We start from the raw sequence: 24,883 nt of genomic DNA on the forward strand, positions 1-24,883 counted from the left end.
CACCTCGTACACACACGGCTCCGGTCCATACACCTGACCTCGCACACACACGGCTCCGCTTCATACACCTCATACACACACGGCTCCGCTCCATACACCTCGTACACATATGGCTCCGCTCCATACACCTCATACACACATGGCTCCGCTCCATACACCTGACCTCGTAGACACACGGCTCCGCTCCATACACCTTATACACACACGGCTCCGCTCCGTACACCTCGTACACACACGGCTCCGCTCCATACACCACATACACACACCGCTCCGCTCCATACACCTTATACACACATGGCTCCGCTCCATACACCTGACCTCGTACACACACGGCTCTGCTCCGTACACCTCGTACACACACGGCTCCGCTCAATACACCTCGTACACACACGGCTCCGCTCCATACACCTCGTACACACACCGCTCTGCTCCATACACCTTATACACACATGGCTCCGCTCCATACACCTGATCTCGTACACACACGGCTCTGCTCCGTACACCTCGTACACACACGGCTCCGCTCCATACACCTCGTACACACACGGCTCCGCTCCATACACCTCGTACACACACGTCTCCGCTCCATACACCTGACCTCGTACACACACGGCTCCGCTCCATACACCTCGTACACACACGGCTCCGCTCCATACACCTCGTACACATTCAGCTCCACTCCATACACCTCATACACACACGGCTCCGCTCCATACACCTGACCTCGTACACACACCGCTCCATACGCCTCATACACACGGCTCCACTCCATACACCTCGTACACACACGGCTCCGCTCCATACACCTCATACACACGGCTCCGCTCCATACACCTCGTACACACACGGCTCCGCTCCATACACCTGACCTCGTACACACGGCTCCGCTCCATACACCTCGTACACACATGGCTCCGCTCCATACACCTTATACACACACGGCTCCGTTCCATACACCTTGTACACACACGGCTCCGTTCCATACACCTTGTACACACACGGCTCCGCTCCATACACCTGACCTCGTACACACACGGCTCCGCTCCATACACCTGATCTCGCACACACACGGCTCCGCTTCATACACCTCATACACACACGGCTCCGCTCCATACACCTCGTACACATATGGCTCCGCTCCATACACCTCATACACACATGGCTCCGCTCCATACACCTGACCTCGTAGACACACGGCTCCGCTCCATACACCTTATACACACACGGCTCCACTCCATACACCTTATACACACACGGCTCCGCTCCATACACCTGACCTCGTACACACACGGCTCCGCTCCATACACCTCATACACACTGCTCCGCTCCATACACATTGTACACACACGGCTCCGCTCCATACACCTGACCTCGTACACACACGGCTCCGCTCCATACACCTCGTACACACACGGCTCCACTCCATACACCTCGTACACACACATGGCTCCGCTCCATACACCTGACCTCGTACACACACGGCTCCGCTCCATACACCTTATACACACACGGCTCCGCTCCATACACCTCATACACACACGGCTCCGCTCCATACACCTGACCTCGTACACACACGGCTCCGCTCCATACACCTTATACACACACGGCTCCGCTCCATACACCTCATACACACACGGCTCCGCTCCATACACCTGACCTCATACACACACGGCTCCGCTCCATACACCTCATACACACACGGCTCCGCTCCATACACCTCGTACACATATGGCTCCGCTCCATACACCTCGTACACACACGGCTCCGCTCCATACACCTCGTACACATTCAGCTCCACTCCATACACCTCATACACACACCGCTCCGCTCCATACACCTGACCTCGTACACACACCGCTCCATACACCTCATACACACGGCTCCGCTCCATACACCTTATACACACACGGCTCCGCTCCATACACCTTATACACACACGGCTCCGCTCCATACACCTCATACACACACGACTCCGCTCCATACACCTGACCTCGTATACACATGGCTCCGCTCCATACACCTGACCTCGTACACACACCGCTCCGCTCCATACACCTTATACACACACGGCTCCGCTCCATACACCTGACCTCGTACACACACGGCTCCGCTCCATACACCTCGTACACACACGGCTCCGCTCCATACACCTCATACACACACGGCTCCGTTCCATACACCTCATACACACGGCTCCGCTCCATACACCTCGTACACACACGGCTCCGCTCCATACACCTCGTACACATATGGCTCCGCTCCATACACCTCGTACACACACGGCTCCGCTCCATACACCTCATACACACACGGCTCCGCTCCATACACCTCATACACACGGCTCCGCTCCGTACACCTCGTACACACACACGGCTCCGCTCCATACACCTCATACACACGACTCCGCTCCATACACCTGACCTCGTACACACACGGCTCTGCTCCATACACCTCGTACACACACAGCTCCGCTCCATACACCTCATACACACAGCTCCGCTCCATACACCTCATACACACACGGCTCCGCTTCATACACCTCGTACACATATGGCTCCGCTCCATACACCTCGTACACATATGGCTCCGCTCCATACACCTCGTACACACACGGCTCCGCTCCATACACCTCGTACACATTCAGCTCCACTCCATACACCTCATACACACACCGCTCCGCTCCATACACCTGACCTCGTACACACACCGCTCCATACACCTCATACACACGGCTCCGCTCCATACACCTCGTACACACGGCTCCGCTCCATACACCTCGTACACACGGCTCCGCTCCATACACCTCGTACACACGGCTCCGCTCCATACACCTCATACACACGGCTCCGCTCCATACACCTCGTACACACACGGCTCCGCTCCATACACCTGACCTCATACACACACGGCTCCGCTCCATACACCTGACCTCGTACACACACCGCTCCGCACACCTGACCTCGCACACACTCGGCTCCGCTCCATACACCTCACACACACGGCTCCGCTCCATACACCTCGTACACACATGGCTCCGCTCCATACACCTTATACACACACGGCTCCGTTCCATACACCTCGTACACACGACTCCGCTCCATACACCTTGTACGCATACGGCTCCGTTCCATACACCTTATACACACACGGCTCCGCTCCATACACCTGACCTCGTACACACACGGCTCCGCTCCATACACCTCGTACACACACGGCTCCGCTCCATACACCTGACCTCGTACACACACGGCTCCGCTCCATACACCTCATACACACATGGCTCCGCTCCATACACCTGACCTCGTAGACACACGGCTCCGCTCCATACACCTTATACACACACGGCTCCACTCCATACACCTTTTACACACACGGCTCCGCTCCATACACCTGACCTCGTACACACACGGCTCCGCTCCATACACCTCATACACACACGGCTCCGCTCCATACACCTCATACACACGGCTCCGCTCCATACACCTTGTACACACACGGCTCCGCTCCATACACCTGACCTCGTACACACACGGCTCCGCTTCATACACCTCGTACACACACGGCTCCGCTCCATACACCTCGTACACACACGGCTCCGCTCCATACACCTCGTACACACACATGGCTCCGCTCCATACACCTGACCTCGTACACACACGGCTCCGCTCCATACACCTCATACACACACGGCTCCGCTCCATACACCTTATACACACACGGCTCCGCTCCATACACCTCATACACACACGGCTCCGCTCCATACACCTGACCTCGTACACACATGGCTCCGCTCCATACACCTGACCTCGTACACACACGGCTCCGCTCCATACACCTCATACACACACGGCTCCGCTCCATACACCTCACACACACGGCTCCTCTCCATACACCTCGTACACACACACGGCTCCGCTCCATACACCTCGTACACACACGGCTCCTCTCCATACACCTCGTCCACACACACACGGCTCCGCTCCATACACCTCATACACACACGGCTCCGCTCCATACACCTAACCCTCGTACACACACGGCTCCGCTCCATACACCTCATACACACACGGCTCCGCTCCATACACCTGACCTCGTACACACACGGCTCCGCTCCATACACCTGACCTCGTACACACACGGCTCCGCTCCATACACCTCATACACACACGGCTCCACTCCGTACACCTTATACACACACGGCTCCGCTCCATACACCTCATACACACACGGCTCCGCTCCATACACCTTATACACACACGGCTCCGCTCCATACACCTGACCTCGTACACACACGGCTCCGCTCCATACACCTGACCTCGTACACACACGGCTCCGCTCCATACACCTTATACACACACGGCTCCGCTCCATACACCTGACCTCGTACACACACGGCTCCGCTCCATACACCTTATACACACACTGCTCCGCTCCATACACCTGACCTCATACACACATGGCTCCGCTCCATACACCTGACCTCGTACACACACGGCTCCGCTCCATACACCTCATACACACACGGCTCCGCTCCGTACACCTCATACACACACGGCTCCGCTCCGTACACCTCGTACACACACGGCTCCGCTCCGTACACCTCGTACACACACGGCTCCGCTCCATACACCTCATACACACGGCTCCGCTCCATACACCTCGTACACACACGGCTCCGCTCCATACACCTGACCTCATACACACACGGCTCCGCTCCATACACCTGACCTCGTACACACACCGCTCCGCTCCATACACCTGACCTCGCACACACTCGGCTCCGCTCCATACACCTCACACACACGGCTCCGCTCCATACACCTTATACACACACGGCTCCGCTCCATACACCTGACCTCGTACACACACGGCTCCGCTCCATACACCTGACCTCGTACACACACCGCTCCGCTCCATACACCTGACCTCGCACACACTCGGCTCCGCTCCATACACCTTATACACACACGGCTCCGCTCCATACACCTGACCTCGTACACACACGGCTCCGCTCCATACACCTCATACACACACGGCTCCGCTCCATACATCTCATACATACACGGCTCCGCTCCATACACCTCATACACACACGGCTCCGCTCCGTACACCTCATACACACACGGCTCCGCTCCGTACACCTCATACACACACGGCTCCGCTCCATACACCTCATACACACACGGCTCCGCTCCATACACCTCATACACACACGGCTCCGCTCCGTACACCTCGTACACACACGGCTCCGCACACCTTGTACACACTCGGCTCCGCTCCATACATCTCATACACACTCGGCTCCGCTCCATACACCTCGTACACACACGGCTCCGCACACCTTGTACACACTCGGCTCCGCTCCATACATCTCATACACACTCGGCTCCGCTCCATACACCTTATACACACACGGCTCCGCTCCATACACCTGACCTCGTACACACACGGCTCCGCTCCATACACCTGACCTCGTACACACACGGCTCCGCTCCGTACACCTCATACACACACGGCTCCGCTCCATACACCTCATACACACACGGCTCCGCTCCATACACCTCATACACACACGGCTCCGCTCCGTACACCTCGTACACACACGGCTCCGCACACCTTGTACACACTCGGCTCCGCTCCATACATCTCATACACACTCGGCTCCGCTCCATACACCTCGTACACACTCGGCTCCGCTCCATACACCTCGTACACACACGGCTCCGCACACCTTGTACACACTCGGCTCCGCTCCATACATCTCATACACACTCGGCTCCGCTCCATACACCTCATACACACACGGCTCTGCTACATCCTGTAAACAGCTCCTGACCCCACACAAGGCAGCTTACTTACTAGAAGAAGCAGCAGGGCAGGTCACGCCCACAGTAAATAGCAGTCTTCGACGCCACGCCCACCCTCTGAGTGAACCAATCAGGTTCTGATATCCGCTGTGGCGCGCGGAGCGTGATGACGTCCCTGCGCTTTCATCAGCGCCATAGTGAAAGGTGACGCATTTGGCTTTCCCGCCTTCGCGGACCGCAAGTTCTGAGGGGAGCGGTAAGATGTGTTGGGTGTGCGGTCACTGCGGCGTCCGGAGACGGTGCTGTTGTGAGAGGAGGGCGGCGGGGCAGCAGGAGGAGACGCGCCCGCGGGTGTGTGAGGAGCCGGCGCGCGGAGCCTGCCACAGTGTCACCCGCTGCAGCCAGTCACATTCCAGCTTATCTGTGTGAGGAAGGAGGCGGAATGAAAGCTGCTCGCTGATTGGCTGCACCGAGTCCGTGAGCAATGGATGTGACGTCACCAGGTGAGGGGGTAGAGCAGCAGTCACGTGACCATAACCCTCAGCTGCTGCACCACCTCTTCTTGTGACGCGTGCCGCCTAGTGGAATAGTCACTGGTCGGTCACACGTGAAGACGTGAGCTCGTTACCGCTGGAGACTGTGATTATAAGGTCTGTACAGCGGCCGATCTAGCCGGCTACCACCGCCGTCCGTCCCCTCCGTCTGTCGCCGCCGTCCGTCCCCTCCGTCTGTCGCCGCCGTCCGTCCCCTCCGTCTGCCACCGCCGTCCGTCCCCTCGGTCTACCGCCACCGCCGTCCGTCCCCTCGGTCTACCGCCACCGCCGTCTGTCCCCTCGGTCTACCGCCACCGTCCGTCCCCTCCGTCTGTCGCCGCCGTCCGTCCCCTCCGTCTGCCGCCGCCATCCGTCCGTCCCGTCCCCTCGGTCTGCCGCCGCCACCGTCTGTCCCGTTCTCTCGGTCTGTCACCACCGTTTGCTGCGATCAGTAAGGCTGGTTTCACATTGGCGTTTTTTGGGGTGCGTTTTTGCGGTAAAAAACGCATGGTGAAAAAACGCGTGCAAACGCTGCGGTTTTTTGACGCATGCGTTTTTGCATGTGGTGAAAAAAACGCGGCGTTTTGACGCGTTTACATGCGTTTTTACATGCGTTTGCGTTTTTTAAACGCATGCTGAGAAATGTGTGACAGCTGCCAATCATCAAAATAAAGTACAAAACCCACTATAAACAGAAATAGTTAGGGGTAGGGTTAGGGGTAGGGATCCTAACCCTAAAGGGATCCTACCCCTAACCCTAAGGGATCCTAACTAGGATTGAGCGACCTTGACTTTTTTATGGTCGAGCCGGGTTTCGCGAAACCCGACTATCTCAAAAGTCGAGTGAAATCGGCCGATTATGGCGAAAAGTCGAGGATCGACCGAAACACGAAACCCAATGCAAAGCCAATGGCAATTTTTTTTTTTTTTCTTTTCTCTCTCTCTCACCCTTACTGATGGCGGCGGAGGGGCCGATTGCTGCGATCAGTTGGTGATGGCTGTGGGAGCGATCGCTATGATCAGTCGGTGATGGTGACCTTTACTGTGTGCTCGTGCCCCTCAGTGACGTCCTTTAGGGAAGTATATAGAATAGTTCGTTGTGCGGCCGCTGTCTGAGCTTCCTCCTCATACATTCTTCTTCCCTGCTGTGTGGATGTCGGCACAGAGCAGAGACTGGAACGAATCACTGAAAAGTGTCGCCTCCCTTTTCAGGTCACAGTGTTTGTAATTCTAGTAAATCGGATCCTGAACCCCAAGGACATCATTGATTTTTTTTGTTTGCTGATGGACCAGAACAGCATCTTACCGCCTTCTGGCGCCAGGGATGCGTTTTGTAGGGAGGGATCTGACCGCCTGCTGGCACCACAGGCATCCTTATGGGAACCTCACAACCCGCTGTGGTGGCCCGTGCTGGGGAGGGGCCCGCCGTGGCGGCCCGTGCTGGGGAGGGGCCCGCCGTGGCGGCCCGTGCTGGGGAGGGGCCCGCTGTGGCGGCCCGTGCTGGGGAGGGGCCCGCCGTGGCGGCCCGTGCTGGAGAGGGGCCCGCCGTGGTGGCCCGTGCTGGGGAGAGGCCCGCCTCCTCTGCAGAAAGCACTTTCACCCTGGAAGGTTTTTGCTGTAATGCACATGAGATGCCGGCTGTGACCACTGACCACTTTACTACATTGTCTGTTGGAGTCCGGGGTGATCCTAAATCTTACTCGGCTCATTAGATGGCCGGCTTCTGCTGTACCCTCCCTCCTCTGATACTTTACACCAGGGCTGTGGAGTCGGTAAGTCACAGTTGCGACTCCGACTCCTGGATTCTATCAGGTTCCGGCTCCGACTCCAACCAAAACTAACTCTGACTCCACGACTCCACAGCCCTGCGAGGATCATCAGGAAGATCAAGACGGAAGAGGTCCAAGTGATCCTGGTTGCTCCAGACTGGCCACGCGTGGCAAGGTATGAAGAGTTAGTGCAACTCGTCGCCAATGTCCCCTGGCAACTACCGGAGCGTCCGGTCTTGCTCTCCAAGGGCCCAATTTGCAACCAGAACTCAGGGGCCCTGTGTTTGACAGCCTGGAGGTTAAATCCTGGGTCCTAACCCAAGCTGGTTTCTTCCAAGAGGTGATTTCCACAATGATGAATGCTTGGAAGCCTGTGAGGAAATGCATCCATCACCGCACCTGGAAATCCTTTTTTGCTTGGTGCAGAGACCAGGGTTGTCGTCCTCCTTCGTTTTTTTTCACTATCACCATTTTGGCATTTCTAAAGTCCGGTCAGGACTCGGGCCTAGCGCTGAGCTCCCTCAAGGGGCAGATCTCCGCCTTGTCTGTCTTGTTTCAGCGCAGGATCGCTTCCAAGCCGCAGGTGAGAACTTTCTTTCGGTGAGTTACCCACGTGGTACCTTCCTATAGAGCGCCTTTGGATGCCTGGGACCTTAATCTGTTTCGGGACGTCTCGCTAACGCACATTTCATGGAAGGTCGCATTCCTCGTCGCGGTAACGTCTATTAGGCGGGTTTCGGAGTTGGCTGCTCTATCCTGCCGAGCTTCTTTTCTGATTTTACACCGGGACAAGGTGGTTCTCAGGCCGTCTCCACCATTCTTGCCAAAGGTCGTGTCCTCGTTTCTCCTTAACGAAGACCATGTCCTACCCTCATTTTGCCTGGCATCGGTGCACCGTGTGGAGAAGGCTCTTCACACTCTGGATCTCGTGTGAGCTCTCAGAAGGTATGTTTCAAGGATGGCATCTTTTCGTCAGATGGGCACACTGTTTGCACTCCACGAGGGCCACAAAAAGGGATTAGTCAACAATAGACAGGTGGATTCGTTCAACTACTCAGGAAGCTTACCGCATCAGAGGTAGGCCTACTCCAGCAGGGATCAAGGCACACCCCACTCGGATTGTAGGCGCTTCTTGGGCCATTCGACATCAGGCGTCGGCAGAACAGGTTTGCAAAGCTGCGACCTGGTCCAGTCTGCACACATTCTCGAAGCACTACAATGTCGACACTCAGACCTCAGCAGATGCGGGCCTGGGCAGACTAATTCTGCAGTCAGCCACTCGTTGGGGACACGGCGCCCAACCTGTTGGCCTGTCTGCTATGCTTGTTGTTTAGTTTGACATGTTGTACCTGTATTTGATAGTTATGATCTCCTACTGCTTGGTCGCTGAACTGGTTTTGGCTGGAGCTGGTAGGTGTATACTGCAGAGGAGGAGCTAACATTTTTGTATTCACTTAGTGTCAGCCTCCTAGTGGCAGCAGCATAACACCCATTGTCCTGTGTCCCCCAATGAGTGGCTCGGAGAAAAGGATTTTACGGTGAGTACACAAAAATCCCTTTTCTCCTACGCCTCATTGGGGGACACAGGACCATGGGTGTTATGCTGCTGCCACTAGGAGGACACTAAGTAAACAGAAAGATTAACTCCTCCTCTGCAGTATACACCCCTTCACTGGCTACAATTCAACCAGTTCTTGCTTAGTGTCTGTAGGAGGCACATGGGTCTGCTTTCAGACCCCAACTTTCTTATTTAATTTTATTTAGAATTTTTCTGTAAATTTATTTTTTTATTCAACGGAGTCAAGGGGGTGACGGATCCCTTCTATAGGGCCCGCTCTCCTCCGAACCAGCAACAGGCGAGCACGGCGAGTATACCTCCCCGTCCCTCTCCTGCGACGCTGGAGCACGCCAATTTTTACTGGGGCGACGGTTTCCATCTTTGGTCCCGTTCTCCCTCCCCCCCCCCCCCCCCTGCAAGACGGCGAGTACATAGAGCCTGCTCTAATGTACCTCTCCGGGGGCCCGACAGACAAGGCCCACACTGCATGGCGTTGCACAAAGGGATTCCATGGTCTGACAGAAGAGGATGGAAGCTGAATGGAAGGATGGATGGAGCGCACAGGTGACAGGGTGACCTGCATTACCGGAGGGCACTGTGAGTACACATCCCTCTTGCGCCCTGAAGCTCTAGGGGGACAGGCGCCGGCGGTACTTGCGGCAGAGTCCCTGGGGAGAGGCGCCGGCGGTCGGACCTGCGGTGGTCAGCGACGCTCCGTTGCGGCCTCCGCGCATCGCCGGCCAGGCCGGAAATTTTGTCCCCGGCTTTTCAGCCGGAGTAGGCCGCAGTGGGCAGATCCCTCCCACGGCCGTAACCCCGCCCCCTATATCGGCGCTTCTCGTCTGGGACGAGAGGCGCCCTGCAGATCTCGGGGGCCATATTGCCATCTCTCTGCAAGGTGGCCCACGCTGTCCAGGAACCGCCACGGCTAATTCCTCCCCTGGGCATGGTACGCAGAACTGGTTCAGCTGGTCGCCGACGTCCCCTGGCGTCTTCCAGATCGCGTGGATCTTCTTTCACAGGGCCCGATTTACCACCAGAACTCAGGGGCCCTGTCTTTGACAGCCTGGCCGTTGAATCCTGGATTCTAGGCCAAGCGGGTTTCACTCCCAAGGTGTCTTCCACCATGATCAGGGCTAGGAAACCTGTATCCATGCGCAGTTACCACTGTACCTGGCGAATTTTCTTCTCATAGTGCGATGCACAGGGGCGATCTCCTCTGGTATTTTCTATCCCTGCCATATTGGATTTTCTCCAATCTGGACTAGAGTCGGGACTTGCACTTAGCTCTCTAAAGGGTCAGGTTTCGGCATTGTCAGTCCTTTTCCAACGAAAGATTGCCAATAGATTGCCGGGGAAGACTTTTTTCCAGGGAGTTTCCCGTGTGGCGCCTCCCTATAAAATGCCTTTGGATCCATGGGATCTTAATTTAGTCATCTGAGCTCTTCAGAAGACTGCTAAAAAATAACTTTTAATGATACCATTAAAAAACTATATTTATCCAAGATATTAAAACAGTATTAAATGTACCTAATGGGCCCTAGAATGAACTACAATGAGTCCTACCTGGCAGTGGAGGTTGGCACCCTACTTTTCTGCGGTTGGCGCCCCCACTCCTCGACGGCTAACCCTTTAAGGCCCTATTAAGGACCTAAAATAGAAGAAAGGCTAAATACGCCCTACTCTCAACACCTATACTAATCACCTGCCTGCCAGTGGAGGTTGGCACCCTACTTTACTGCGGTAGGCGCCCCCACTCAACGGCGGCTAGCCCTAGGGTCCCTAATAATCCCTAAGATTAAGGATAGACAAACAGATATTGTCCCACAAACACCGCGATACCCGTAGAAGAGAGGAAAAAAAACACAAAACGAGAAAATAAGGTCCCAAAAATAGATAGATAATAAATTTGGAAATCACAGAAAATAACACTGTACTCTAATGCTATACCACAAAGGGTAAGCCAATAATGTTATAGTGGAGGCACTATGTTAGCCTCCAGGTAATATGATACTGCCCAAATACGGGTATGCTGGGTGCAGCAATATTAATGTCCACAAACAGAAACCCAGCACTCAACTGAGGAACCACTCTCGTGACATTGTATATCAGTATTTGATGTAAAAATAACAACTAGTATGTGTCCATAAATATGGCACAACAACCATGACACAGAGTGGACAAAAAGACAAGCTACAAGCTACTAGTCTGTTATTTTGACTTGTAGCTTGTCTTTTTGTCCACTCTGTGTCATGGTTGTTGTGCCATATTTATGGACACATACTAGTTGTTATTTTTACATCAAATACTGATATACAATGTCACGAGAGTGGTTCCTCAGTTGAGTGCTGGGTTTCTGTTTGTGGACATTAATATTGCTGCACCCAGCATACCCGTATTTGGGCAGTATCATATTACCTGGAGGCTAACATAGTGCCTCCACTATAACATTATTGGCTTACCCTTTGTGGTATAGCATTAGAGTACAGTGTTATTTTCTGTGATTTCCAAATTTATTATCTATCTATTTTTGGGACCTTATTTTCTCGTTTTGTGTTTTTTTTCCTCTCTTCTACGGGTATCGCGGTGTTTGTGGGACAATATCTGTTTGTCTATCCTTAATCTTAGGGATTATTAGGGACCCTAGGGCTAGCCGCCGTTGAGTGGGGGCGCCTACCGCAGTAAAGTAGGGTGCCAACCTCCACTGGCAGGCAGGTGATTAGTATAGGTGTTGAGAGTAGGGCGTATTTAGCCTTTCTTCTATTTTAGGTCCTTAATAGGGCCTTAAAGGGTTAGCCGTCGAGGAGTGGGGGCGCCAACCGCAGAAAAGTAGGGTGCCAACCTCCACTGCCAGGTAGGACTCATTGTAGTTCATTCTAGGGCCCATTAGGTACATTTAATACTGTTTTAATATCTTGGATAAATATAGTTTTTTAATGGTATCATTAAAAGTTATTTTTTAGGGATCTCTGTTTCTTGTTTTGGTGGTTATATGTCTCTGAGATTCCGTACTATTGTTATTGGGTTTTTCAAGCTCTTCAGAAGACTCCCTTCGAACCGCTACAGGACGTTTCCCTGACCTTCCTCTCCTGGAAGGTAGTTTTCCTAGTGGCCATTACGTCCATCAGATGGGTTTCGGAGCTGGCTGCACTCCCGCCGCCCTCCGTTTCTAATTTTTCATCCGGACAAGGCAGTATTGAGGACCTCTCCCGCTTTTCTGCCCAAGGTCGTTTCTTCTTTCCACCTCAACGAGGAGATTGTTCTGCCTTCGTTCTGTACGGCACCAGTCCATCGCATTGAAAAGGCTCTGCACACTCTCTTGATGTGGTAAGGGCTCTTCGTCGGTATGTCTCGCGGACGGCTCCCTTCCGCACGTCGGATGTCCTGTTTGTACTTCCAGAGGGACCAAGGAGGGGTTCTCCCGCTTCCAAAGCTACTCTAGCCAAGTGGATTCGGTCGGCTATTCAAGAATCCTATCGTGCCAAAGCTGTTCCTATCCCAGCAGGAATCAAGGCCCATTCTACTCGGTCGGTGGGCGCCTCGTGGGCCATTCGACACCAGGCGTCAGCACAGCAGGTCTGCCAGGCTGCGACATGGTCCAGTTTGCACACTTTTAGCAAACATTACCACATTTATTCTCTCTCTTCTGCAGACGCCGCCCTTGGCAGGCGCATTCTGCAATCGGCAGTACCTTAGCCGTAAGCCAGTGGTACATGGGGTATTAGCATATCTTGCTCCCCACCCAGGGACTGCTTTGGGACGTCCCATGGTCCTGTGTCCCCCAATGAGGCGTAGGAGAAAAGGAGATTTTTGTGTACTCACCGTAAAATCTTTTTCTCCGAGCCAATCATTGGGGGACACAGCACCCACCCTGTTAGCCTGTTTTGCTTGTTGTTACTTCCTTGGTTTTGACATAGTTTGTCATTTGTTCATGCTCCTACTGCTTTACTACCAAACTGGTTGAATTGTAGCCAGTGAAGGGGTTGTATACTGCCGAGGAGGAGTTAATCTTTTTTGTTCACTTAGTGTCCTCCTAGTGGCAACAGCATAACACCCATGGTCCTGTGTCCCCCAATGATTGGCTCGGAGAAAAAGATTTTACGGTGAGTACACAAAAATCTCCTTTTTTTGCGGTTGCCGTTATTCAGAGAATAATGGCAACCGTAAAAACTGACCCTAATCATGTGCTCCGGGGTCTCGGCTATCCCCCAGTAGCAAAGACCCCGGAGATTTTCTGACACTGGGGGGGCGCTATAACCTTATTTCTCAGTGCCATTCAAAAGCTGTGCTGAGGAATAAGGGTACTTACCATTAAGTGCTGCCATTAAAAGGCATACCGGTGGCTGTTAAGGAGTTAAGCAACTGTGCACACCTCGCTTGTAGAAGTCGACAGGTTGCTCCAAAAGCTATGTTGTGACTTCAGAAATCAGTCTCATCATCTGGAAAATGCTTGCCCTTCAAAAATAACTTCATGGTTGGAAAGAGGTGCAAGGTCGGGTGAATAAAGGGAGGTCGTAGAATTTCAGGAGCATGCTTCCAATTGGGCAATATGTGTTGTGAACTGGTCCATTGTCTGGCAGAAGGCGGACATCTTTGGTGAGCATGCCACAGCTCTTGGTTTTGATGGCTTCCCGCAATTTCTGAAGCATAGTATGCCCCAGTGATCATGATACCCTTAGGAAATCCATCAGTACTACTCCGTGCTGGTCCCAAAATACTGTGAGCATGACCTTGCTTGCTGAGGGTTGGGCTCGTGCCTTCTTTGGAGACGGTGAGTTATGGTGCTTCCATTATATCTACTGAGTTTAGTCTCAGGATCATAGAGATGGACCCGGCTTTCATCCTGTGTAATTAGTCGGTGGATAAAGTCCTCCTGGTCTCCATGGCACAACCTCAATAGAGCCTGAGAGAAGTTAGACTCGTTCCTGCTTCTGGAAAGCTGTGGTAGAATATATAATCACTGCACTCGTACGATGAAGATGCTTGGTTCATGTGAATAATTTTATTTGAATAAGTGTTCAGGTGAAGCGATAAGCACAAAACGTTTCGGCCAACCCGTGGCCTTGATCACTCAATCGCTGAAACAAATAGTTGTTTACTACTTTTTATTCTATGTACATAATATGGATAACGACAATCATGCATATTTATTTTACGCCTTTATCTTACCTGAGAGTATACCAGCACCAGTAATACATCTGTATAGCTTACTTTTTTTCCCATTACCCGTTACAGGTTCACCTACCTTTATTTTTTGGCTGACACCCCAGCAGCACTATTTACACTCTTGAAGGAAGGAATTTCTACCTAAGGGTATGCTGGATTATCATTCTCTACAGTCTCGTCTTTAATACCAATTGAATGTGCACCTCTGAAAACTCTCATTTTCCATTGCTTTGGCTCCTTGTTATTGTTATTTATTGATGGTATGATACTACATGGCCTCCACTTTCTTGACACGGTCTGGACATGTTTTCTGTACTGTATATATGTAAATATGCATTATTGTAGTTATCCATATTATGTACATAGTTGTTACTTTTTATTCTATTTGTTTCAGCGATTGAGTGATCAAGGCCACGGGTTGGCCGAATCGTTTTGTGCTAATCGCTTCACCTGAACACTTATTCAAATAAAATTATTCACATGAACCAAGCATCTTCATCGTACGAGTGCAGTGATTACCGTATATACTCGAGTATAAGCCGACCCGAGTATAAGCCGATCCCCCTAATTTTGCCACAAAAAAATGGGAAAACTTATGGACTCGAGTATAAGCCTAGGGTGGAAATGCAGCATTTACCGGTGAATTTCAAAAATAAAAATAGATCATTATTTCCCCATAGCTGTGCCATATAGTGCTCTGCACCGTTCATTATTGCCCCATAGCTGTGCCATATAGTGCTCTGCACCGTTCATATTGCCCCATACAGTGCTCTGCACCGTTCATATTGCCCCATACAGTGCTCTGCACCGTTCATATTGCCCCATACAGTGCTCTGCACCTTTCATATTGCCCCATATAGTGCTCTGCACCGTTCATATAGCCCCATACAGTACTCTGCACCGTTCATATTGCCCCATACAGTGCTCTGCACCTTTCATATTGCCCCATACAGTGCTCTGCACCGTTCATATTGCCCCATACAGTGCTCTGCACCTTTCATATTGCCCCATACAGTGCTCTGCACCGTTCATATTGCCCCATACAGTGCTCTGCACCGTTCATATTGCCCCATACAGTGCTCTGCACCATTCATATTGCCCCATATAGTGCTCTGCACCGTTCATATAGCCCCATAGATGCTCCACATAAATCTCTGCTGCTGCTGCAATAAAAAAAAAGCACACATACTCACCTCTCTTGATTGCAGCTCCCAGCGTCTCGTTCCGGCGTCCGGTCCCGACGTCTGTCCGCTCTGACTGATCAGGCAGAGGGCGCCGCGCACACTATATGCGTCATCGCGCCCTCTGACCTGAACAGTCAGAGCGGAGACGCTGGGAAGATGGAGCGGCGCCCGGCGGCTGGAACGCGGACAGGTGAATATTACATACTTACCTGGTCCCGACGTCCGGCTCCTTCTCCCGGACAGCTGTCTTCGGTGCCGCAGCTTCTTCCTCTATCAGCGGTCACCGGCACCGCTGATTAGAGAAATGAATAGGCGGCTCCACCCCTATGGGAGGTGGAGCCGCGTATTCATTTCTCTAATGAGCGGTCCCACGTGACTGCTGAAGAGGGGAAGAAGCTGCAGCACAGAACACCGTGGGACAGGCGGGGGGAGCGTCAGGATCGCTGGGACTAGGTGAGTATGCCTCAGCACCCTCTCACCCGCCGACCCTGCCACCCACCTTGACTCGAGTATAGGCCGAGAGGGACACTTTCAGGCCAAAAATTTGGGCTGAAAATCTCGGCTTATACTCGAGTATATACGGGATATATTCTATGACTGAGAGGACCATTGGTTCCGTTCATTTGCACCGTCACTCCTATAATTGTCGAGTGCTAGCCTTCTCTACTCTCTATCTGGAAAGGTGTGAACAGCCAGGGAACCCAGCGAGCAGATACCTTATGTATGTGAAGATGGTCTTGGATGATTTTTTTTTCCAGGGACCCCACACTAATCTTGACATTTTGGGCTAGGTGGCGAATGGTTATGTGGCAATATTCCAAAATGGCGCCCTCCACTTGCTGGATCGTGTGTTCATCAATAGCAGAGTGCGGTCGCTCTGGAGTTGGAGCTGTTTGCACCAAAGTCCGACCATATTTGAATTGACGATGCCAGTTCTTGACTACATCATATGAAGGGGAATCTTCATCATAAACCTTTCATCTCATCGAACGTCTCTTTAGTGTGCGGCCTTTCAAGTAAAGGAACTTGATGACGGCTCGGTATCCACTGGGTTCTTTATCAAACCTCACACCACTCCAGCACCTGTAACATCAGACCGTTATCAGTTCTGAGTTGCAAATTGGCACAAAATCTGTAGAGACTTGTATCATTATACATTTGTGGTGTCGGCGTCCTGTGATAAATAGAAGTGGGTCAGGGGAAACCTTTGAACGCCCCTCGTATATCTGAATCCAGCTCTGGGGTAAGATTAAACAATTACAAGAAAGTATCTTGAGCCTAAAAGATGTAAAATAGCAGTGCAGCTGGAAATCAAGCTCTGTGGTGAGTTGAAACAGTTACTAGAAAGCAGCAGCAGCATGGAGGACATTATACAGCAGCACTGAACAGTATAGCTGTGAGTCCAGTTCTGAGGTGGATCAAACACTTACTAGAAAGCATCTTTATCCTAGAAGATATTATAGAGCAGTACTGAGCAATGTAGCTGGAAATCCAGCTCTGGGGTGAGATTAAACACTCCATGCATCAGCATGGAGGAAATTATACAGCAATACTGAGCAATGTAGCTGTGAGTCCAACTACGGTGAGATCAAACACATACTAGAAGACAGGCCTCTCAGTGATCTCCGTATAGCCTTCAATAGGCAGCTATCCTGTGATCCCTCAGTGAGCCGGCAGTCAGTCTTATAATGAGTAGGATGATGCACCTTAGCAGTTTTTCTGGGTGAATTATATATAAATATATATTTTTTTCCATTTATATATTGAAATTGATCTGTTTCCTATGCAGAAGTAAAAGATGAGTGGAAGAGGCAGATCCCGGGCCCGCGGCCGAGCTCGTGGGCAGGAGCAGGCCCCACAAAGACCACCTGGACAGGTTTTGTACCCCACTCATTAAACCCTTTTAGTAATTCCTGCTGCTTTATCATAATGCAGGGACTTCCACTGTTTTTCCCCACAATGCATTGCAGTTGAGGCTGCTCTCTAATTCTGCAGACGCAGCAGAATCATGGGAATGAGATCTGGGTCCAATTTATTTTTCCTTACTATGTTATTGAGTAACTCTCTCGAATTTACAGGTACAGCAGACCCAAGGACTCCAGCCAGCTGTCAGACCACCGCAGCCCCAAGGACCCCAGCCAGCAGTCAGACCACCGCAGCCCCAAGGCGCCTGGGCAGCAGTCAGACCACCGCAGCCCCAAGGCGCCTGGGCAGCAGTCAGACCACCGCAGCCCCAAGGACCCCAGCCAGCTGTCAGACCACCTCAGCCCCAAGGACCCCAGCCAGCTGTCAGACCACCGCAGCCCCAAGGCGCCTGGGCAGCAGTCAGACCACCGCAGCCCCAAGACCCCCGGCCAGCAGTCAGACCACCGCAGCCCCAAGACCCCCGGCCAGCAGTCAGACCACCGCAGCCCCAAGAACCCCGGCCAGCAGTCAGACCACCGCAGCCCCAAGACCCCCGGGCAACAGTCAGACCACCGCAACCCCAGGGCGCCTGGTCAACAGTCAGACCACCACAGCCCCAAGACCCCCGGCCAGCAGTCAGACCTCAGCAGCCCCAAGACCCCCGGCCAGCAGTCAGGCCTCAGCAACCAGCGCCTGAGCCTTTGCTCGTTGGAAGAGGGCGCCAGAGAGGTCCGCCAGCAGCGGCAGCAGAGAGACCAGCGCCCGAGGGTAAGTGTCCTTAATGTTCCAGTGTGAAGTGCGAAATCTGACTAAAAGGGGCTTGGCCGTGACTTTAGGAATGTGGTGTAAGGGCAAAATGTTACAAAACCTAAAAATCCTACAAAACATAAGTGGAAGAGATGATGTGCATAATTTACGGGAACGATGCAGACAATCACTGGCTGCATCAGTGACGTGGTGTACTGAGGCCAGTGATTGTCTGCAGTCATCACATGGATGGTGGCTGTGACGTCATAGCTGCAGGATGACGGGGAATATCACCGCTGAGTTGTGTGGGTTTTTTTGTTCATTTTTATAACTTTTTTTTTTTACAGGACGGCCCTCCTGGCAGCACCATGGAGGGAGTCCTCCTCCTCCTCCTTGCAGGGACAGGAAAAGCACAGGAGGGGTTAAAAGGACCCACCAAGTGTTTTTTGTTCCTGCATGGAGGGACGCACGAGAGGAGCACAGCTTTACCTGCAGGGCTAAGGGGGATCATCGTCCAAATCCTTCTCCCTGCCAAGCGGCCCAGGGCCAAAACTCCCCGGTGGGAAGTCCCTCAGCAACAGAGACCAGCGAGCGGACGGGCTCCTGGGTTGAGCCGCTCCTCCTGGCGGGAGGCTCTCGGCTCGGACACCGGCCGGCTGCTCCTTCGTCGTGCTATGCAGAGGACTTCGCACTTACGGTGACGTCACGGGTAAAGGGTTGGCGTGCTTTCCAAGGTGGAATGCAGAACTGTGGAAAGACAGGCAGCTTTCTGGGTTCCTGGATCTCGCAGGGCGTACAGCGGTACAATGGAGGATTCGGGCAAGACGGACCAGGACGGCGGGGTAAGTCTGCTATATGCGGCCCTGTCCTCGGCACTCATTCAGGCCCCAGCACGTCTCCAGGCCCCAGCAGTCTTCTCCACTCAGCCCCTAACTACTCCCTCTCTTGCATTGTGCAGGATAATGGAACCCCAGCTACTCCCCTGCCTATGCCCCAGCGGACCAGCAAAACCTCTACAAAAGTCCAGGCGATGCCCCACATGCCATGTGACGCTCCCTGACGCCTATGACAGAACACTCTGTGAGGCTTGTACTGCCAAGGTTGTAAGGGAGGAACAGCCATGCTTCTATCAGAGATGAGGTCCCTGATCCGGGAAGAGGTACAGGGCTCTATATCCAGCCTCTTTCGGCAGTAGCTTCCCAGTCCGGGTCCATGCACTAAGAGACCTAGGTGGGAGTTAGAGCAGAGCTCAGAGGAGGAATCCCATTCCCTGGGGTCAGACCAGGAGGAAGAGCGTGAAATACTGATGGAAAGTCAGGAAAGGGGCAGAAGATATTTATTTCCCTCAGAAGATAAGGATGAACTGGTACGGGCCGTTAGAAGCATGATGCAGGTGGAGGAGGACCCAAAACCACAGTCCAGACAGGACTTAATCTTCGGGAATCTAAGTGCGCAAAAACAGCAAGTGTTCCCGATAAGCGATAACATTCGCGCTATGGTGCTGGACGTGTGAGAGGATGCGGAAAGGTGACTGGTATTGTATCAGGACTTCAAAAGTCGTCTACCCTTCGATCGTGAAGACTTCAGGGTCTGGAAGGAAATTCCAAAGATTGATGTGACTGGCGACCGGCACCAAAAGAACATCCATCCCATTTGAGGACTCTTCAAGTCTACGAGACCAATGGACAGAAAGGCCGATATTCTCCTGAGACGGGCATAGGAGTCCTCTGCGGCCCTGATCAGGCCAAACATAGCAGCTGCTTCTGTGGCTAGATCTATGTTCTTGTGGATAGGGCAATTGGAGGAACATTTGCCCAATAAAACCCCTAGAGATGATATCTTGGCCTCCCTTCCCCTAATGAAGTCAGCTACCGCCTTCCTTGCTGATACTTCTGCAGAGTCTGTCAGATTCTCAGCTAGGAATAGCTCTGACCAACGGGGCCCATAGAGATATTTGGCTAAAATCTTGGTCTGGGCACAACACCTCAAGACCAAGTTGTGCTTCATTCCCTTTTCAGGATTGAGGGTATTCGGGCCAGCATTAGATAACCTATAGCAGGCTTCCGATAAAAACAAGGGGTTCCCAGAAGACAGACTTAAAAGGAACCAGTCCATTCAGAAGGGAGGTCCCTCTCGGAGACAATATGAACACAAGAGCCAGGGGAAGGCCAGTAGGGGAACTTACAGTAATTCCTATGGTAGAGGAGGAAAAAACAAGAGCTCTGTTTGGGTCAAGCTCTAGACCCTGGAGGCAATGATGCCATCCAGATAGGGGGAAGGCTCAGTCATTTCGCAGCAAATTGGCTCCTGATTACCCAGAAGCAATGGGTCCTCTGGACCATAGCAGAAGGGTATGTGATAGTTTACCTCTCCTCTCCCCAAAAGATCTATTGCTCCCACTACAGTGGCCGCAGACTCTGCTATGTTAGCGGATTTAGAAGAGCTAGCCAGTTCGGCAGTCATAATCCCAGTTCCCCGGGCAGAGGTGGGTCACTACTCTCCCCTGTTCTCCATCGTAAAGCCGTCAGGCGCGGCCCGTACGATAATAAATCTAAAATCTCTAAACTTATGGGTCAGACACAAGAGGTTCAGGATGGAGTCAATAAGATCCACAATCCACCCCATAGACAGAGGTGCCTTCATGTGCACTATCCACCTTAAAAGCGCCTACTATCAGGTTCCTGTCCACCCAGCATCCCAAAAGTATTTGAGATTTGCAATAAGGCTGCCGAATCGAACCTGCCACTTGCAGTTCCAGTGTCTTCCGTTTTTAGCCTGGCTTTGGCTTGCGAGTTTTCACCAAGCTGATTTCAGAAGTAGTGGCCTACCTAAGCAACCAAGGGATCATCATAGTGCCATACCTGGACGACTTCCTTCTGGTGGGGAGATCGGCACATCGGTTAGCGCATCACCGAGATCGGACCATTTCAACAATGGAATTCCTCGGCTACTCCATAAACAGACAAGTCTGACCTCAGAGACCAGGAAGATCTTCCTGGGGGTGCTGCTGGACTCCGGTTGCAGAACATCCTTCTTGCCAGCGGAGAAACAGGAGTCGGTTCAGAACAGTCAAGGAGATATTGAGGACAGAGTCTCCATCAGATCAGCTATGAAGGTGCTGGGCCTGATGACAGCCTGCATTCCGTGTGTCTAGTGGGCCCAGTTCCACTCAAGAAATCTACTAAGAGAAATCCTGTCAGTCTGGGATCGGCAGCAGTCCTCTCTCAACAGGACAATCTCTTTAACCCCAGCACTAAAGGGATCACTACTCTGGTGGACTCGGTCCCGAAACCTACAGGTGGGTGTCCAGTGGATTTCCTCCCCATGCTTGGTGATCACCACGGAGGCCAGCATGTGGGGATGGGGTGCCCACCTAGAGGGAAGAATCCTTCAGGGCAGATGGCCGGAAGAGATCCGTCACAGGTCTTCCAACTTCAGGGAGCTTTTTGCAGTCTGGGAACCTCTAAGACTGAGTCAGGCTTCGGTAAGGGATCAACATGTCAGAATACTGTCAGACAACGTGACGACGGTCTCGTTCCTGCGACACCAAGGCGGCCCCAGACATCGGACACTTCATGATCTAGCAGAAAGAGTCCTCTCCTGGGCGGAGGGGACGATCCTCTCATTCACTGCTGTTCATCTCGAAGGCTCCCAGAACACTGGTAGACTATTTAAGCAGACGGAAAATCTGGCTAACAGAATGGGAGCTGAACCAGGAGGTGTTTCAGTACCTGTGCCATCCCTGGGGGACTCCTGATAGACCTGTTTGCGACCAGGAAAAACTCAAAGGTGCCAAACTTCTATTCGCTCAATCTGTTGGACGTCCCAGAGGCGGTAGATGCACTGAGTTAGAGGTGGGACAGGGCCCTCTCTTACGCCTTCCTACTGCTAGCACTCATTCCAGCTGTCCTCAGGAACATTCAGGAAGACAGGGCGAAGGTAGTGCTGATTGTCCCATACTGGCCGAGGAGAAGTTGGTTCCCACTGCTGGGAGCTATGGCAGTACAAGACCCGATCATGCTTCCTCAGAGGGAGGATATCATCCACCAGGGTCCAGTCTTCCATCAGAACCCAGAGGGGCTTCACCTTTTGGCTTGGATCCTGAAGGGGACATCCTGAAGGCTCGAGGCTTGTTGGACCAGGTCATGGCTACGATATGGGCTAGCAGAAAACCAGTTACTTCTGCAATATACTGCAAGATTTGGAAGAGATTCTGCTTGGAGGGTGGCAGGTTCAACTTTTCTGCAGGGGCTCCGGATATCCTGGGTGTCTTAGGTTTCCTTCAGTCTGGGTTTAATAAGGGACTTGGACCCAGTACACTAAAGGTCCATATTTCTGCATTGAGTACATACTTTCACTACTCCTTGGCTACTCACCCATGGATAATAAGGTTTGTCAGAGATTACGGCCTACAATCAGACAGGCTAAACCCCCCCTGGGATCTAAACTTAGTCCTTAGGGCCCTATGCAAGGAACCCTATGTCCCAAGGGAGCAGATGCCCATCTCAGTCCGGACATTAAAGATGGAATTTCTTGTGGCCATTACCACGGCTAAACGTGTAGGGGAGATCCAGGCCCTTTCTACCCAGGACCCATATCTTCAGATTTGGGAGGATCATATAGTCTAAAAATTGGACCCCTCCTTTGTACCCAAAGTAGCATCATGCCAGAACTTGAACCAAGAGATTGTTCTACCCTCATTTTGGTTTGGTAATTGTTTAAACACTGAGGGACTTGGGGTGGGGTGGTGCTTTTTAACCTTGTGTGCTTTTCCTGTTCCTGCAAGGAGGAGGGCGACTCTCTCCATGGTGCTGTCAGGATGGACTCCTGGAAAAATAATTACCGGTAGCTCGAATACCTTTTTCTTTTTTTTTTTGTCCGTTCCCCCTTTAACACTATCTTGATCTAGGAAATGCTGGTAGTGCTCATATGGGATGCAGGTGTGCGGAGCGGTGTTACATAGCTGGCACCAGCCTCTAACAGCAGAGATCGGAGACAGCTCTGATCACTGCTGTGTGAACTGTTTAGATACTGCTGTAATTCATTGACGGCATCTTTTGGTCATCTCACCCCCCCCCCCCGAATCATGTATGTATGTATGTACTGCTAAATGGTACCAGTAAAAACAGAAGTTCGCCACACAATAAGGAAGACCTCGCACAGCCCCAGCTACAGATCTCAGGAATAGGACAATACCTCATCCCTATCCTGGTATGCATGGCTCCTCATCCCTATCCTGGTATGCATGGCTCCTCATCCCTATCCTGGTATGCATGGCCCCCTCATCCCTATCCTTGTATGCATGGCTCCTCATCCCTATCCTGGTATGCATGGCTCCCTATCCTGGTATGCATGGCCCCCTCATCCCTATCCTGGTATGCCTGGCTCCTCACCCCTATCCTGGTATGCATGGCCTCCTCATCCCTATCCTGGTATGCATGGCTCCTCATCCCTATCCTGGTATGCATGGCCCCCTCATCCCTATCCTGGTATGCCTGGCTGCTCATCCCTATCCTGGTATGCATGGCCCCTCATCCCTATCCTGGATGCATGGCTCCTCATCCCTATCCTGGTATGCATGGCTCCTCATCCCTATCCTGGTATGCATGACCTCCTCATCCCTATCCTGCTATGCATGGCTCCTCATCCCTATCCTGCTATGCATGGCTCCTCATCCCTATCCTGGTTTGCATGGCTCCCCATCCCTACCCTGGTATGCATGGCCTCCTCATCCCTACCCTGGTATGCATGGCCTCCTCATCCCTATCCTGGTATGCATGGCCTCCTCATCCCTATCCTGGTATGCATGGCTCCTCATCCCTATCCTGGTATGCATGGCTCCTCATCCCTATCCTGGTATGCATGACCTCCTCATCCCTATCCTGGTATGCATGGCCTCCTCATCCCTATCCTGGTATGCATGGCTCCCCGTCCCTACCCTGGTATGCATGGCCTCCTCATCCCTATCCTGGTATGCATGGCCTCCTCATCCCTATCCTGGTATGCATGGCCTCCTCATCCCTATCATGGTATGCATGGCTCCTCATCCCTATCCTGGTATGCATGGCCTCCTCATCCCTATCCTGGTATGCATGGCCTCCTCATCCCTATCCTGGTATGCATGGCCCCCTCATCCCTATCCTGGTATGCATGGACCCTCATCCCTATCCTGGTATGCATGGACCCTCATCCCTATCCTGGTATGCATGGACCC

General features: G+C 52.5%; 1 protein-coding gene across 4 annotated transcripts in view; it reads left to right on the forward strand.

Annotated features, from left to right (window-relative positions):
- The window catches only part of LOC138671348 (piwi-like protein 1), a 136,449-nt gene that overhangs the window by 30,074 nt on the left and 81,492 nt on the right, over positions 1 to 24,883 (forward strand). The window contains exons 1-3 of one of the 4 annotated variants that reach the window (XM_069759448.1): positions 5,992 to 6,063; positions 17,807 to 17,893; positions 18,096 to 18,690. In XM_069759448.1, coding sequence (XP_069615549.1) covers positions 17,816 to 17,893; positions 18,096 to 18,690 — 673 coding nt within the window. In that variant the 5' untranslated portion in view covers positions 5,992 to 6,063; positions 17,807 to 17,815. The other 3 variants (XM_069759450.1, XM_069759449.1, XM_069759451.1) reach the window with 3 other exon arrangements.

Source organism: Ranitomeya imitator, chromosome 3, assembly GCF_032444005.1.
Source record: "Ranitomeya imitator isolate aRanImi1 chromosome 3, aRanImi1.pri, whole genome shotgun sequence".
Classification (NCBI taxonomy): domain Eukaryota; kingdom Metazoa; phylum Chordata; class Amphibia; order Anura; family Dendrobatidae; genus Ranitomeya; species Ranitomeya imitator.